The sequence below is a fragment of the Cydia fagiglandana genome, chromosome 16, assembly GCF_963556715.1.
Source record: "Cydia fagiglandana chromosome 16, ilCydFagi1.1, whole genome shotgun sequence".
Classification (NCBI taxonomy): domain Eukaryota; kingdom Metazoa; phylum Arthropoda; class Insecta; order Lepidoptera; family Tortricidae; genus Cydia; species Cydia fagiglandana.
The window spans coordinates 2989970-3006805 of NC_085947.1; the positions used below are offsets into that span (position 1 = coordinate 2989970).

Here is a 16836-nt window from a genome sequence, read left to right on the forward strand (position 1 = left end):
GTAGACCTATTTGTATTACAATATTTTTTATGTCACAAAGATTATATTTTAAAAATACCAGAGAAAATGATTATGTCAATCATTATCATTAAATATAATGAAAAATAAATAAGTAACCGTTAGGTACTTATATTTACGCTTATTTATGGCTTTTCCACAGAACAATATTTTAACTACCTAAACCAAAAATAAACATTAATTTTAGTATTTCGGAGATGTATAGGTATTATTTTGTAAATAAATATTTTTTTTTACATGTTGTCTTATTTTATTTCATTAAGTACTTATAATATCCCAATTCAAAAGAATCGTTATGCACACTCCATCGGCGTTAGTTCTGTCCTTTCCATTTTTAATTTTGTTTCATAAGTAATATTATAGACCAAACTTCTATTATAAAATCATAATGTATTAAAGAATACTTGCTCAGTCTATGCCATCAAAATCGCTGCCGAGTTATCTTGGTCTAACTCTAACGTCACAGTTTTACAAGATAAATAGAAATGACCTTGTAGCATGCTTTATATTAATTGATAACCAAAGTGTGAGTTTATGCAGGTCAGTTTCTCGTGAAAATTAAAACGATTGAAAAACACATTGTAACCTTTGTACCAATAAATTATAAAAATAGACGTCTACAAGTACAGATTAATATGTAGGTATGTATACATATAAAAACATTATTAACGTAGGTATTAGGTATAGTTGGTCAAGCAGATCTTGTCAGTAGAAAAAGGCGGCAAATTTGAAAAATGTATGCGGGAAGGGATATCGTCTCATAGAAAATTTGAATTTCGCGCCTTTTTCTACTGACAAGATTTGCTTGACCATCTTTAGTAATAGGTGAGTAGGTACCTATAGTCTTACTTCATTTGGCGTAACGTAACCAAATAATTCTAAGCAAATAAAATGTGTAAACATTTCATATTCATGAGTCTATTATCGCGGAAATAGTAACTAGTAAGTACTGCTACTGATAAAATAAATCATTTCGACGCGCAGCTATCCACCCGGATCGACCGTTGTTTTTCCAGTCAGATAACATTGTTTACGAACTAGCTACCATCTTTTATTTGCGGGGGGCGAAACTTGGAACTACAATAATTGTAAGCAATCTTCAAGTGTGGCGGAGAAGGCATCGCTACGGGCGACCGCAAATAAGTTTGTTCTAAATTTAAAATGGCGCTGAGAACTAAAGGTACGTTTTGTTATTGTAGTCGATTTATTTAATTATTATTGTTTTATGGTTCATTAGGATGACATAACTTTAGTTAAATTACATTTATTTATTACGAGTGAAGTGTATACGTAGATATCTATGAACATAATGTTTGTTAAGTACCTACTAATGTGTTTTGTTATAAACTTTTTTCTATAGAAGAATGTTTTTGGCAGTATTCATGAGTACTATTGTCCTTGGTTGGATGTTGTATGCGGAATTAATAGACATGAGCCTATTGAATAACGTTTATTTACATTATGTAAATCAAACTCGTATAATGTTAATTATCCTTTTAATTCGTACAGGTGTATTCATAGTTGGCGCGAAAAGAACGCCATTTTGTAGTTATGGCGGGCCTTTTAGAGAGATGCCAGCTTCGCACATTTTCGCGTCTGCGGCAAAAGCAGCAATTATGTCAGCAAATATCGATCCTAATGCCATTGACAATACTGTCGTTGGAAACGTTAATTTTGTAAGTTTTATATTTTTGTTTTGATGATTGAAGTTCAACTAAGATAAGGGCGCGTTTACACGGTTTACATCAACTGACTGTCATAGTCGACTTCACAGCCGGGCTAGCACATGATTGGCACGACAGTCTTCTAACTGTATTATTTAAAGGACGGATTAGTCTATCTAACGGGCGAGATACTGTCGCGCCCCTCCTGTGCTAGGCCTACAGACCCTTACCTTTCTGGATAGATCTGAAGACTAGATGGCGCACTTGCCTAAGAAACCCTGTCACCGCAAAAGTGCCGAGAGAAGGGATCATCCATTAATTATGTCACACGAATTTCTAGGTTTTTTGACCCCTCCCCCCTCCTTGTCACACTTGGTCACATTTTGCAAATCCCTCCCCACCTGGTGTGACGTCACATTTTAGGCAATTTTGTTTTCAACGAAATCGGCTATAAGTACTAACTCGGACACTCGGCATTATATTTTTAATAAAAAAATATTTTTGGTACTTAATAGAAATATTTGTAATTTTTAACACAAAACCAATTAGGAACGAAAATTGCCTACTTCCAAAACCTCATTATTTAAATGTACAGCGAATAAAAACATATAAATTAATTTTCAGTTATTGATGCATAGTGATGAAGTTAAAATTAGTGTCCGACCGAAACATGTTTTTTTGCCGAAACCGAAACCGAATGTTCGGCTTTGGCTCTAGTTTCGGCCGAAACCGAAACCGAAACTTTTGTAGACTTGTTAAAATCGTTGAAAAAATGTCATAAAACCACTTTTTTACACATATTATGGGGCTGTCAACACCCAATATCCTTGAAATGGATGTTACTTAAGCAGTTTTTTTAAGAAAATTACTAGAGTTAGACCAAGATAAATCTGCAACGATTTTGATAACACACGCAGTGCAAGTGTTATTTTAAACGTCAAAACTATGACGTATAAATAAAATTTGCACTAGTTGCACTGCGTATGCTATCAAAATCATTGCAGAATTTTCTTGGTCTAACTCTATTCATTCACCAGTCAAGTTAACATGTAGATACAGGGTCATCCAAAAAACCAACTAAAAACGCGAGCGCGAAATTTTTTGTTGACAATATCGCAAGGCCGGGTACCAATCTTCACCTGGGCCTAAAAGTCCGAAGTACCCCAGTGAGGCGAACTTTCATGCGAAGTCAAAGCCGTGCTTCAGGCTTCAGGATAAGTAGGTAGCACAGACTCCAACCAATGTCCATTGTATTAAAAAGCGAGACCGCAGGCCGAGCATGGCGCAGCGAGGCCAAAGGCTAAGCTGACGTAGAGGACATGTGGAACACAAACCAATAGTAAATTGAGGTAAAATCACTCATTCGTTCCGATACAATTAGACAGTGTGCGCGTTATAGGTATTGACAGCCTCTTAAGACTGCGTCGACGGTCCAGTGACCGTCGACGCCGACGTCGACGGTGTTTTATAATAAACCAATTAATTTCTGTACCTATACATGAATCAGTATAATATGTAGGTATTAATATTGTTGTCCTACTTATTCCCCAACTTTTGGTCTTATTCCGAAGTACCATTTCGTAACGTATTCCCCAACTTTTGATCGTATTCCGAAGTACCATTTCGTAAGTTTCGGCCCGGCCGAAAGGTTCGGCCGTTTTTTGGCCGAAACCGAAACTACAGCCGAAACATGATTATTTGGCCGAAACTGGCCGAAACCGAACCTTCGGTCGGACACTAGTTAAAATGAGGTCACAATGTTTGTGACTCTCCCCTCCCCCATGTCACATTTTCTTGACCCCCTCCCCCCCTAAACGTGTGACGTAATTAATGGATGACCCCGAAGCATAAATATTTAACATTTCTGTCCTACACTTGCCTGACTTGCTTATACCTACGTATAAAGTTAGACTAAGATAAGTCTGCAACCATTTTGATAGCACACGCAGTGCAAGTGTTATTTAAACGTCATAAATGCCATATAATTATGACGTTTAATAACACTTACATTGCGTGTGTGTGTGCTATCAAAATCGTTGCAGACTTCTCTTGGTCGAACTCTAGTCACTTAAATTCACTTAATACAGACACTACAATAGAAGACATTGGCTGGTAAATACGCCCCTGCCTCTTTGGCTTGTGTTCTAAACTTCTCCCATTTTCAGTTGAGCCAATGCGACGGCGGAAAGACCGCAAGATACTGTGGCCTGTATTCAGGAGTGCCAATACACAAGCCAGCTTTAGGAGTCAGCAAATCTTGCGGGACTGGTCTTCAGGCCATTATTACGAGTGCTTTGGTAATTTCTCTTCTTGTATTAAACGTACCCCCTTATTCATAAACGTCTACTAAAGTTGACAAGCCGATAAAAATCGCTTGTCCCTTTCCATCATACCATACGTCGGGAAGGGACAAACGATGATTATCGGCCTGTCAACTTTAGTAAACCTTTATGAAATAAGGGGGATAGAAGACATCGGCTTGTTTGTTCAGTTGACATTGAATTCTAGGTTCACATGTATAAATAACAGTTGCACAGTCTGTGTTGTCAAAATCGTTGCAGTTATCTTGGTGTAACTCTGTCATCTCGGTTGAAATAGGAAAATATTTCAGCCTTGTATTAGTTGACGACATCACTTATTTCCGTTTATATCATGCTCGGCCGGCAGTTCCCATTTCCAGATATTAGTAGCAGTGGAGGTTTGGTATACCATGTTCTGTTGTAATAATACTTAATGATGTATATTTTCCAAATTCAGTAGCATTTTTTTTCAGGATATCTTAACAGGTTCAGCAAAATTATCCCTAACAGGCGGGACAGAAAACATGTCCTCTCTCCCCCTCTTAGTCCGGAACATCCGCTTTGGTACTTCTTTAGGAGCATCATATAAACTAGAAGAGTACATAACTGAACAGTACTTGGATTCCAACGTAGGGTTGACACTGCAGCAGATGGCTGAAGAGGTGGGGAAGAGCTGCGGAGTATCGAGGGCCGAGGCGGATGAGTTTGCTCTACAGAGCCATTTGAAATGGAAGGCAGGTGATTATTTTTGTGCATAATCTATGCCTGATTCTGGACTCGTGAATCTCTTGATATTATTTGGTCGTGTAATGATTTCTTTTAGCCTCAATTGGCTTAAGGAGCCATTTGAGGGTAGATTATGTTTACTTTTATTTAAATACCTAAAGCAGGCCTATGGAACTCTCCGCGCGAGCTCGGATTAATACCTACGAATCGGCTCCCGTTCACGGTAGATAGGCAAGCCAGTTGGTTGCCACGCGCGCTCACGTGCGCACGTCACCGCGCGCCGCACTGTCAATTTTTACGATAGTTACAAGCTACGTAGTAGGTGCCTACCTACTATTGAATTTCTTTAATTAAACATGTAGTGTTTATTATGTATGACAAATGTATAGTTTTAGATATCTATCTATTTGAAATAGGTAGCAATTTTTTAATTTATTTTGGTAAATGTTTATTTTAACGACAGTAAGTTAACTTTACCCCGGAAAGTGCCTACTCATTTTTGCACTGGTTAACTTATAATTAATTACCTGTATTGATGGGGTTTCTATTATTTTTCTTTATAGTATAACATTAATCTCTATCTGGTTTTAAATTACACGAAGTTTTAAAACTAATTCTTGCTGGGATTATTGCGCGGCTTATAAAACGGCGTAAACACAGCGGTTACTGCAGGGACATATGACCTTTTAAAAAGACTATTTCGCAAACACTAACGCATAATTGGAATATTAGGTATAATTTAAGATTTAGCTTTCCTTTTATTTCACTCCGCTGTTTACGTAGGTATTTATTTATAATTTCTAAGCATCAGCAACCCTAGCGTTGTGCCGGTGCGCGCGGTGCGGGGAGCGGCGCGCTGAAGGTCACTCCATTGTATTTTTGTGTAGGTATCAAAACGGTAGGTATTTTCGTTTTGTTTGAGAGATATTAAGTATCTGTTCGTAAGAACTATTATATAATCTGTGCCTAAAGATAGAGTATAGTTAGAAGTTACTAAAATTGTGCACGGTGGGAATCAATCAGAACTGAATTTTCCACTGTGGCTGTATCCTTGTAACATCCAATCCTTTTTTTTTTCAATCTAATAGACGAAGGATTTTAAACGGTTCGAATAAACGGAGTGTTTATACAATAGGTAAGTATAATACAATGGAAAGAATTCTCAGGAATTCAGAATCCCAAAGTGCCTTGCTTAATACCTTGATTTCCGCCTAAGCCCACAAGGCCCGGGTCTAGGGGCCCAGGCAACCTAGCAATGGCTTTGAGATGAAGAAGCTCCACCCCCTAAAGTCTAAGTACCATACCAAGTGCCTAGGTGCCCTAGGTCTCTAAATACGGGCGTTAATACATCTGATATTTCCACAGGTTATGAAAACAAAGTATTCGACGACGAAGTAGTAAGTGTAAAAGCCATAACGAAGAAAAAGGAAGTGTTGGTGGCGAAGGACGAACTCCCGCGGACTTTCATCACCGTTGAGCACCTTAATTCCCTGCCTCCTGTAACAGGACTTTCGATTGTCACTGAAGGGAATTCCTCGGTAAGTCTCCAAAATTAGCTCACCCATATTAGTCTAATTCAAAGGTGTATGTGAAGTCCCCAATCCGCATTGGGCTAGCGTGGGGACTATAGCCCAAGCCCTCTCGCGCTCGAGAGGAGGCCTGTGCCCAGTAGTGGGACGTATATAGGCTGAGATGATGATGATGATGATATTAGTCTAATACAGCAGTATGCAACCTTTTAGCGGCCAAAGGGCCACATAGCAATTAACGAAGTGGACGCGGGTCGCGCTTTGTTAATATTTATGAATTTAGCAGACATTGTCATTTGTCAATATTACATACAAAATAGCCGGGGAGGCTCGCGGGCCGCTGGTTGCCGACCGCTGGTCTAATACAATACAAACTGATGGTAGAACACCTGCTACGGCATGACATTTTCCTAAACATATTGGAAGGTAGGATTGAAGAAAAGTAGGGAAAATAGAATTACATATCTCAGCCAAACAAAAAAGAATGCGTCGTATGAGGAAATATAATATAAAACACTGGCACGAGAAAGAAATGATTGGCGATTACGCCACCGATAAGAGCAAGCCCCTAAATTATGATGATGATGCCAATACAACCTAGGGAGAAGGCAAACTTTAGGAAGGAAAGCCGCAAATGCTGTTTTCAATGGTCTTGGAACACAAGTGCTAAGTATTTTGATTGGCTTGATTGCCTCTCCGTCGAACCGCTGGGAACTGTTTGCAGGGCATCTCCTGCTTTTCCTCCCGACCGTACATCGCCGAGGTCCTTAGAGGAGACCTACCAATATCCAGTAGATTTGAGTATCTTTCGGCTGATATGATGTTGATAATCTGATGTCCCTGTATGATTCCTGTATCAGCCACCCAAGCAGAGAATTAACAACCCTACTTAATCCATTTTATTTTAGCACAAAAATAAGCGAAGATCCAAGCAAGATTTAAGAATGATAAAGAACTTTCAAGAAAAGTCAGGTACAAGCAAGATACATTTAAGAATGGTCAATTTCAGAGCCCAGCCGACGGCGCCGCAGCGCTACTCCTAGCAAACTCAGAAGCTGTGGATCAGCAAAACCTCCAGCCGCTAGCCAGAGTAGCTGGATGGGCGTGCGTGGGAACAGACCCGAGGGACGCAACAGGGGCAGTGCCGGCCGTTAGAAAACTGTTGGAGGTTATGGAGATGACTGTGGACGATGTGGACTTGTTTGAGGTAGGTTGGAACACAAGACCTCCAGTTAGCTGGTTGTAACCCAAAACCTCCAGCCGCTAGCTAGAGTAGCTGGATGGGCGTGCGTGGGGACAGACCCGAGGGCGACAGGGGCAGTGCCGGACGTTAGAAAACTGTTGGGGGTTATGGAGATGACTGTGGACGATGTGGACTTGTTTGAGTTAGGTTGGAACACAAGACCTCAAGCTAGCTAGTTTTTGAAACACAAAACCTCCAGCCGCACAGAAACAAGAAAGAACAAGATATTGAGAATAATATGTAGGTATAGGTTGTGTAGTAATTGTAGTATGTAGTAGCATAGTCGCACCAATAAAAGTCTGCAGCGGATTTGATAGCCCACGCAGTGTAAATGTTATTTATACGTCATAATTTCACAGAAGTTCGACGTTTAAACTGACACTTGCACTGCGTGGGCTATCAAAATCGCTGCAGACTTTTTACGGTCTAACTCTAGTACACAGACAACTTACAGCCACAGCTAGATCATCACTTTAAGACTTTGTATTTTTTGAAGGTCTTCAATCTGTTGCTTAGCTCAGAATTTATGGAACACCAATGGCTAATGAATATGTTTTCCACAGATCAATGAAACCTTCGCCACAGCTACGCTAGCCGCAGCGCGGGCACTTCATATAGAAGACAGAGTGAATAAGCATGGCGGGGCCTTGGCTGTGGGCCACGCCCCCGCAGCTACCGGCGCTCGTATGGCAGTTCATTTGGCGCACCTGATTAGGTAAGACAATCAGTTATCATATTTAACTACACAAACGTTCTCAGCACCCATCTATAGACTGCTGCCCCTAATATCTTGCCGCTCTAGGCTCGGGCCTAATGGCAAATCCGCCACTGACTATACGCCTTATTAGGATTAGTCCGGGTTCCTCACAATATTTTCCATCACTGAAAAGCAACTGATAAAAATACAAAAAGTACACTTTGATTTGAACAAGATATACCATACCTACTGTTTTTTTTAATGTATCAGCTACCTTGCTTTTTAAGCTGTTATTTTTTTTCCTTTACAGCCAGAATAAAGCAAAAAGGAGTATAGCAGCCTCTAGCTGTGGAGGGGGCCAGGGAGTTGCCATCATGTTAGAACACATTTAAATATGTAACAGTTGTAGGCACGTATCGGTATACTCAGGTGTGACTCACTCCCCGATTTCGTCGCGTTGCTACAAGGCTACAAGTACATGCGGCCACACCAATTTTGGTGTCTAGCCGTAGTAGTTAACGCGCACCGCTACGGAACAACCTAACGGTCATATCTGTCGTAATAGACGCGTTTTATTAGAAAGTGAACCTTCTGTACCTAGTACTATCAATTCTGTGGTATAGTTGACAAAAAATAATTTGTCACTCAAGTTATTCAACAGATTGATGATAATAACTTATAATTTCAACACTTAAATAACATTCACACTAGTAGCTCACCATGCCTACATATGCAGAATTCATAATACTCATGATACAAGTAATATCGTAGTATACAGGGTAGAAATAATAAGTCGGGCCCTGGAGGGAAACTACCTTAAATCCTTAAGCTGGCTCATTTTACTTAAAGGAGACATTCCTTTATTATTCAAAAGAAACAAAACTGCATTAAAATATATTTTTTTTTTTCTTCAATTTGGCTTTAAAATAAAGGAATGTCTCCTTTAAGTAAAATGAGCCAGCTTAAGGATTTAAGGTAGTTTCCCTCCAGGGCCCGACTTATCTTTCCACCCTGTATAATGTAAAGCAAAAGGAATGTGTTTGTATTGTACTTGCTACCTAAATAAATTTTATATTGATCTAGTATTGTAAATAATGATTATTTTGAAAACAGAATTATAAATTCTATATTTATTATAGCCATGTTTGACCACCATTAATTAAATTTGCTCTAGATTGAGGAACAATCTTTGAAATGAAAGAATCAGATGCTATACAAAACTGTATTAATTAATTACATAATTTATAACTCATTTATATAATTGCAAAGTTAAATGCAAGTTTTAATTAAGGTTCAGAAACATCTGGCCCCTGTTTCACCAACGTGACAGGTGCAACGAATTGTAAAATCACTGTTGCTGACGTCACAGGCATCCATGAACTACGGTTACCGCTTACCATCGGGCGGGCCGTATTCCTGTTTGCCACCATCATTGTATTATTAAAAAAAAACTTTATGATATTGGAAAAAAACAGATATTTCTCTTGCTAAGTTTATGACAATTGTCACAAGAAACACTACAATTGTCACGAAATTCCGACATATAACTCATTACCTGTCAAGAATTACCTACAATTCTTCTAAATCTTTGACAACCCATACAACCATTTCCAGTCGCCGTTACGACGCGGTGTAGACACATCTTGTGTCGACACCGTCTGTTTCGGTCACAATTCCAGTCGCAGAGTCGTCGCCGTGTCGACACAGTTACCAGAAATGGGGAAGGGTCGACACATGACACAAAGTGACATAAAGTGTGGTCGCCGTGTGCACACATTGTTTCGGGTTTGCGACTACTTTATGCCAAAATCATTCGTTCATTCGTTCATTTTGTTCCTGTCAAATGGAAACTGTCAGATGGAAAAATACTTAAATAAAAATAAGTGACATTAATACGCCATCCCTAAAACGGATTACAAGACGTAATTATATATTGTTTGCATTTATATTACAATAGGACTTAAATTATTATGGGGAATTAAACTGCTCGAGTGATTTGATAAACTAAGTGTAATATAATCAACGCGCCACCACATTGTTTTAGTTTAGCCGGAAATGAAATTGTTTACTTCTCAGTGCCTGTGTTCATAAATATATTATTTGATGCATTTTTAGTACTTCGATGCGTATACTATACTTAAATAACAGAAATAACGCTTTACATACTACGAAACTTGTTAATTATGATGTATAAATATGGTTTAAGGCTGAGAAATATTGCAGTCACAAAGTAGTCGCAAATGTTTCGACTTTGTGTCGACTCTGTGTAGACACATGACACGCGCTGTCAAAAGTAATAACAAAGGTACTGGATTTGCAAAATGGCTCCTTGTGTTCATTTGTTTTCAGATATTCTCAAAGTGTAAAAATGCCGTGGTCAGAGATGGGACTAATAGATTAACTGTTTATTCGACTAATTAATGGAATAAAAAAAGTTAATCCTCACATTTTAATCGCGATTAGTTTAGTCGACCTAACATAGATTGAAATTGAATTAATCTGAATATTAATCGAATAAATTATCGATTAAATCTCGATTGAAAGTTGACAGGGGGACATTTTTGTACGTAAATGGAATAGGATTTGCATGTAAATATTTTCCACCTTTTCGGGGCGGGGACAAATTTTGGATGTATTCCCATTTATTCCCGCAGAGAACAGATGGAATAGGATTTGAAAGTAAATATTTCCCATTTTTTCCCACCTTATCGGGGTGGGGACAAATGGGAACACACAATTTTCGGATGTAATCCCATTTATCCCCGCAGGGAACAGATGGAATAGTATTTGCATGTAAATATTTCCCATTTTTTCCCACCTTTTCGAGGGGGGACAAATGAGAACACACAATTTTCGGATGTAATCCCATTTATCCCCGCAGGGAACAGATGGAATAGTATTTGCATGTAAATATTTCCCATTTTTTCCACCTTATCGGGGTGGGGACAAATGGGAACACACAACTTTCGGATGTATTCCCATTTATCCCCGTAGGGAACAGATGGAATAGGATTTGCATGTAAATATTTCCCAATTTTCCTACCTTTTCGGGGTGGGGACAAATGGGAACACACAATTTTCAGATGTAATCCCATTTATCGCCGCAGGGAACAGATGGAATAGAATTTGCATGTAAATATTTCCCATTTTTCCCACCTTATCGGGGTGGGGACAAATGGGAACACACAATTTTCAGATGTATTCCCATTTATCCCCGTAGGGAACAGATGGAATAGGATTTGCATGTGAATATTTCCCAATTTACCACCTTTTCGGGGTGGGGACAAATGGGAACACACAATTTTCAGATATAATCCCATTTATCCCCGCAGGGAACAGATGGAATAGTATTCGCATGTAAATATTTCCCATTTTTCCCACCTTTTCGCGGTGGGGACAAATGGGAACACACAATTTTCAGATATAATCCCATTTATCCCCGCAGGGAACAGATGGAATAGTATTCGCATGTAAATATTTCCCATTTTTTCCCACCTTATCGGGGTGGGGACAAATGGGAACACACAATTTTCGGATGTAATCCCATTTATCCTCGCAGGGAACAGATGGAATAGGATTTGCATGTAAATATTTCCCATTTTTCCCACCTTATCGGGGTGGGGACAAATGGGAACACACAATTTTCAGATGTATTCCCATTTATCCCCGTAGGGAACAGATGGAATAGGATTTGCATGTGAATATTTCCCAATTTACCATCTTTTCGGGGTGGGGACAAATGGGAACACACTATTTTCAGATATAATCCCATTTATCCCCGCAGGGAACAGATGGAATAGTATTCGCATGTAAATATTTCCCATTTTTTCCCACCTTATCGGGGTGGGGACAAATGGGAACACACAATTTTCGGATGTAATCCCATTTATCCTCGCAGGGAACAGATGGAATAGGATTTGCATGTAAATATTTCCCATTTTTTCCACCTTATCGGGATGGGGACAAATGGGAACACACAATTTTCAGATGTACTCCCTGGCGTGACAATGTGACGTAACGTGACAGGTGCGACATTTCGACAAGTCTCATTGTTGCTGACGTCACAGGCATCCATGGGCTACGGTTATCGCTTACCATCGGGCGGGCTGTATTCCTGTTTGTCACCATCATTGTATTATTTTTAAAAACTTTATTATATCGGCAAAAACAGGTATTTCTTTTGCGATGTTTATGATGATAATGATGAAAATTGTCACAAGATTTCAAAGAACTTTCGGTAATTCTTGAGTTCTGTGTCGGAATTTCGTGACAATTGTCGTATTTCTTGTGACAAATGTCATTAGCTTCGCAAAATAAGTACTTATTAACTGGCGATATAGTGGAGTTTTTTTTTTAATTAACATGATGGTGGCAAACAACCACACCGCCCGTCTGATGGTAAGCGATTACCGTAGCCCATGGAGGCCTGTGACGTCAATTACAGTGATGTAGACAATTGTTGGACCTGTCACGTCCTAAAACCTATAAAACGATATTCATGACGACTTTTATGACAATATGCGTAGCCGCCATCTTAGATTATAAAATGGTCATCATTTTCGAATTCTGCATTCCCTAAAACCTATAAATCGACATCCGTGACGACGCAAGTTATCTTTATTTTCAGATCTAACCAATTGCTACAGAATACAAAGGACAAAAAAAGAAGCAAGGAGGTAATGAAACAAGCAAAAATACTGATGATTCCCCGACGCAATTGGATGATTCTTAAATTGTGTCCAGATTTTCTTGTCATAAAAGTTTTTATTTTTCACATATAACTCACACAAGCTCCGTGACATTTCGACCTTGTAATTTTTTTAATGTTTTTGTCTTATATGCGTATCTCACTAGAATAATATAATCAAGGTATGTTTATGTTTGATGATTGAAATAGTAACTCTAAAAATTATATTTGTGTCTTATATTCCTGCCGAAGACTTTTATTTTTCCTTTTCCTTCTACACAAGTTAGGCCAAGTAATAAGAATTTAGGGCTCTCAATTTTATCTTGACTTCTACATCAGTAAAGCTACGAGGCCATGTTTGGTATCGTTTTCGTATAAATTCACAGTACCAAATTTAGTTATGGTATCACATTGACACCATTCCGAAGTAAAAACATGTAAACTTATTAAAATACTTTCTTTTAAACTCCTCTTCACACTTAAACTGCTGAACAGTTTTAATTTAAAGTTACACATATATTTTGAGTCCCGAGACAGGACATAAGTAATAAGTTACCTCAAAAATCATCCTTTAAAGTTGTGAAATGTGGTGCAGGGGGGAATTCAGAATTGAATTCTTGAAGTTAATACTTACTGTTTAAGTTTAGGTTTGAAGTCATGTTTTTTATCATTTTCAACTAAATCAAAGATGTAGAATTGTAGACCATCCCAAATTTCATATAAATCGGTTCAGCGGTTATTGATTTTCAGTACAAATTTTCACGCCACTTTTCACACCTTCAAAAGATGATTTTGGTTATAAGATCTATCCTATGTCCTGTTCTGGGACGCAAACTATTTCTATACCAAATTTCAACGAAATCGTTTCAGCGGTTAAGCGTCAAGAGGAGTTTAAAAAATACCGGCCAAGTGCGAGCCGGACTCGCGTATTAAGGGTTCCGTACATTAAGTCCGCCTCGCGCTTGGCTGCACATGTCTAATAGGTTTTCCTGTCATCTTAATAATCGGGATAGGTAAAGGACTATATTGTGTATTTTTTTCAAAATTTAAGACCTAGTAGTTTCGGAGATAAAGGGGGGGGGGGGGGGGGCAATGGTCATTTTTTGGGTATAAAATCAATTTGTTTACGTTACATGTCCGTCTTTGGGTCCCTAATTTACATATATGTACCAAATTTCAACTTAATTGGTCCAGTAGTTTCCGAGAAAATAGGCTGTGACAGACGGACAGACATATAGACGCACGAGTGATCCTATAAGGGTTCCATTTTTTCCTTTTGAGGTACGGAACCCTAAAAAAATTGTTTTTAAATTTTGTGGAACACGGCCTAGCACCTTCACTGATGTAGAAATCAAGATAAAATTGAGAGCCCTAAATAAAGTTTCAAGAGCGGATATCTCAAAAACTATTCAATATATGGAAAAAATTTACTAAATAAACTTGTAACAAATTAAATTAACTTTCATTTTGTATAAGTGGCCATGTCGCTACGATGCATAGTTTCCGAGATATAATCGAAAAACCGGAAAATGGGACCTTCAAAGCCCCCTCTCTCCCCCCCGCTCAAAGGCTACGGCCGAGGACTTTTGATATGTTCACCTCCTAACTTGTCCAAACCAAGTTAAGGAGTCAAAAATTGTGTTCCGAGCATTTCCCTCTACAACTTTATTGAGCATTCGTTGCCTGACCTAGTAGCGTATTGCATTTCTTTAAAAATTTTCTGTAAAAGGTTGACGGGTGTTGGATGTTTATATGGTTTTGGTCGATTTTTATCATTCGCATCGCCCATGATGACTTACTAGAATTACTTACGAGCACACGAGACACTAATAGTAGTTTGACAAACCTTGGTTTTCAAGAGGCATTTTATATTGACATTTGCTGTCACAAATTTGCTGTCAGATTTAGTCGCAAACCGCACGCAAAGTGCACACAAATGTGTCGACACCTTGTTACGGAAAAGTGTAGACACGGCGACGACACTTTGTTTCGAAACAGTTCTAGACACATTGTGTGGACTCTGTTACGACACATCTGACATTTAGTTACCACTTTGATGATTCTGCGACTGGAATGGTTATATGGGAATTGTCAGAAACTTCGCAGGAGAAATATCTGTTTTTTTCCGATATAATATATTTTTTTTTAAATAATACAATGATGGTGGCAAACAGGAATACGGCCCGCCCGATGGTAGTGGTAATCGTAGCCCATGGATGCCTGTGACGTCAGCAACAGTGATTTTACAATTCGTCGCACCTGTCACCGATGTGAAATTGGGGCCTGGTAAATATTTGATACCATAAATTTTAACTTATCATTGTTTTTTTTTTCTATTTTTATATTACATAAGTTATGCACTTACATATATCAAATTACGTATCAATCAGCTTCACAGATCAGTATTACACCTATTGTTAACAAACAAAGGTATTTTTATTTTTAAAATATAATTATTTCTACACATAGCAGCAGAAGTTGCCAAGCGGGCCAGGTGTTAAAAATGATCTTGACATAACTATATTGTTAAGAGAATAAGAGTGTCAAGGTAATTTTGAACAGCTCGCCCACTTAGTAACTTCTACTGCTGGCTGTATGTATATCTTATACTGTAGGGTTACACTGTGACATAGTTATGAGTTAGGTTACATATTACACTAGTATTAAACCTAAATTACTATTATGTTAATGTTTCCCCTTTTGTGACCTGCAAATAAATAATACTTATTTCAAGTTTTTTTTGTTTAATTGTTAAGCCCTAAAAATTTAATTGTTATAAAATTAATAAGTAAAGTTTTTCGTTATTCTATTGTAAACACGGCCAGGACATTTTTTTTTACGGAGCACTAAAACAGATTATTTCACTAATATACATGTTTTAACTGTTTCTATTTATTAAATATTGAAAACTAACTGCAGCAAAGTATAACTGGTTAAATTATAATCAAAATATGGAAATAAACTTACGCAGGCCTCCAAGTAATCAATTTTTCTCTCCAAAGATGTCAATTTCTCATTTAACGTAGCTAGGCGTGATCTACAAGACATATCTGGAAAAGAATACAGAGATATTGCTTAGCAAATCACTCGTCATTTGAATAATACACGGTCATTTTTAGGGTTCCGTACCCAAAGGGACCCTATTACTAAGACTTCGCTGTCCGTCCGTCTGTCTGTCACCAGGCTGTACCTCACGAACCGTGATAGCTAGACAGTTGAAATTTTCACAGATGATGTATTTCTGTTGCCGCTATAACAACAAATACTAAAAACAGAATAAAATAAAGATTTAAATGGGGCTCCCATACAACAAACGTGATTTTTGACCAACGTTAAGCAACGTTGGGAGTGGTCAGTACTTGGATGGGTGACCGTTTTTTTTTTGTTTGTTTTTTTTTGCATTATGGTACGGAACGGTATGGAGTTTTCTATGGGACGGCAAAATTTTTTTTGGGGTTTCGGGGTTGGTCACATAGAAAGAGTTGTTCAGTATGACCTATCTAATCACCTCGCACAATATGGCTAACGGTCCAAAAATGACTCTGTATATCTCACTGTATCAACAAGAAATTTTGTGGTTAACAAGTTTAATCGCTTTCACTTACCGAAGGAATTGAGGAAGTCTGTTATCTTTTTTATGCTCCCCGTAATGACTTCAATGTATTCTCTGTTGGCCCAGTCTTGCTGAATTTGCTTCTGAATAGTTTCCCGTGGCGGCGTAGCCATTTTAACTTATTTTAGGGGATATTTTATCAAAATATTTGCGAGACAACAAAGTATACAACACACCCAATAGGATATACTAACCGAATAAAATGTATTGATCTAAAATCGGTTCACGGAGGTAAGATTCTAATTTCTTTTAAATTTAGTAGGATTATAATGAAGCTGACACATGGTTGACGTTTTTTTAAGCTGTTTGAGCATTCGTTTAAACGTTCGATAACTACGCAACAATTTAATTCCTTTGCT

General features: G+C 38.2%; 2 protein-coding genes across 3 annotated transcripts; one reads left to right on the forward strand and one right to left on the reverse strand.

The window, feature by feature from the left end:
* The first annotated feature begins 1055 nt into the window (after window positions 1-1055).
* LOC134671727 (3-ketoacyl-CoA thiolase, mitochondrial-like) lies at window positions 1056-10933 on the forward strand. Of its 2 annotated transcripts, XM_063529554.1 has the most exons (8): window positions 1056-1198; window positions 1528-1694; window positions 3848-3979; window positions 4456-4720; window positions 6074-6246; window positions 7247-7444; window positions 8044-8195; window positions 8488-10933. In XM_063529554.1, the coding sequence occupies exons 1-8, from the start codon at window positions 1180-1182 to the stop codon at window positions 8567-8569; spliced, it is 1188 nt and encodes a 395-aa protein (XP_063385624.1). In that variant the 5' UTR covers window positions 1056-1179; the 3' UTR covers window positions 8570-10933. The 2 variants fall into 2 exon arrangements, with proteins under 2 accessions (XP_063385624.1, XP_063385623.1); XM_063529553.1 differs by lacking the exon at window positions 1056-1198 and having other exon boundaries at window positions 1403-1694.
* A 4184-nt stretch (window positions 10934-15117) lies between these two features.
* Window positions 15118-16677, reverse strand: LOC134672223 (probable protein BRICK1-B). Its single transcript, XM_063530124.1, has 3 exons — window positions 16470-16677; window positions 15832-15914; window positions 15118-15571 (listed from the first exon to the last, which is right to left on the reverse strand). Exons 1-3 carry the CDS (start codon window positions 16588-16590, stop codon window positions 15545-15547), a joined length of 231 nt encoding a protein of 76 aa, XP_063386194.1. The 5' UTR covers window positions 16591-16677; the 3' UTR covers window positions 15118-15544.
* Window positions 16678-16836: the final 159 nt, after the last annotated feature.

What these genes read in the sequence shown, in the direction of transcription:
- LOC134671727 (XM_063529553.1), top strand. Translation starts at nt 1,425, where the DNA reads ATGTTGTATGCGGAATTAATAGACATGAGCCTATTGAATAACGTTTAT. An exon ending in TCGTTGGAAACGTTAATTTT is followed by an intron (nt 1,695 to 3,847) that starts GTAAGTTTTATA and finishes TCCCATTTTCAG; the next exon opens with TTGAGCCAATGCGACGGCGG. An exon ending in CCATTATTACGAGTGCTTTG is followed by an intron (nt 3,980 to 4,455) that starts GTAATTTCTCTT and finishes ATTTTTTTTCAG; the next exon opens with GATATCTTAACAGGTTCAGC.
- LOC134672223 (XM_063530124.1), bottom strand. Translation starts at nt 16,590, where the DNA reads ATGGCTACGCCGCCACGGGAAACTATTCAGAAGCAAATTCAGCAAGAC. An exon ending in AGACTTCCTCAATTCCTTCG is followed by an intron (nt 15,915 to 16,469) that starts GTAAGTGAAAGC and finishes ATTCTTTTCCAG; the next exon opens with ATATGTCTTGTAGATCACGC. An exon ending in TTGATTACTTGGAGGCCTGC is followed by an intron (nt 15,572 to 15,831) that starts GTAAGTTTATTT and finishes ATTTATTTGCAG; the next exon opens with GTCACAAAAGGGGAAACATT.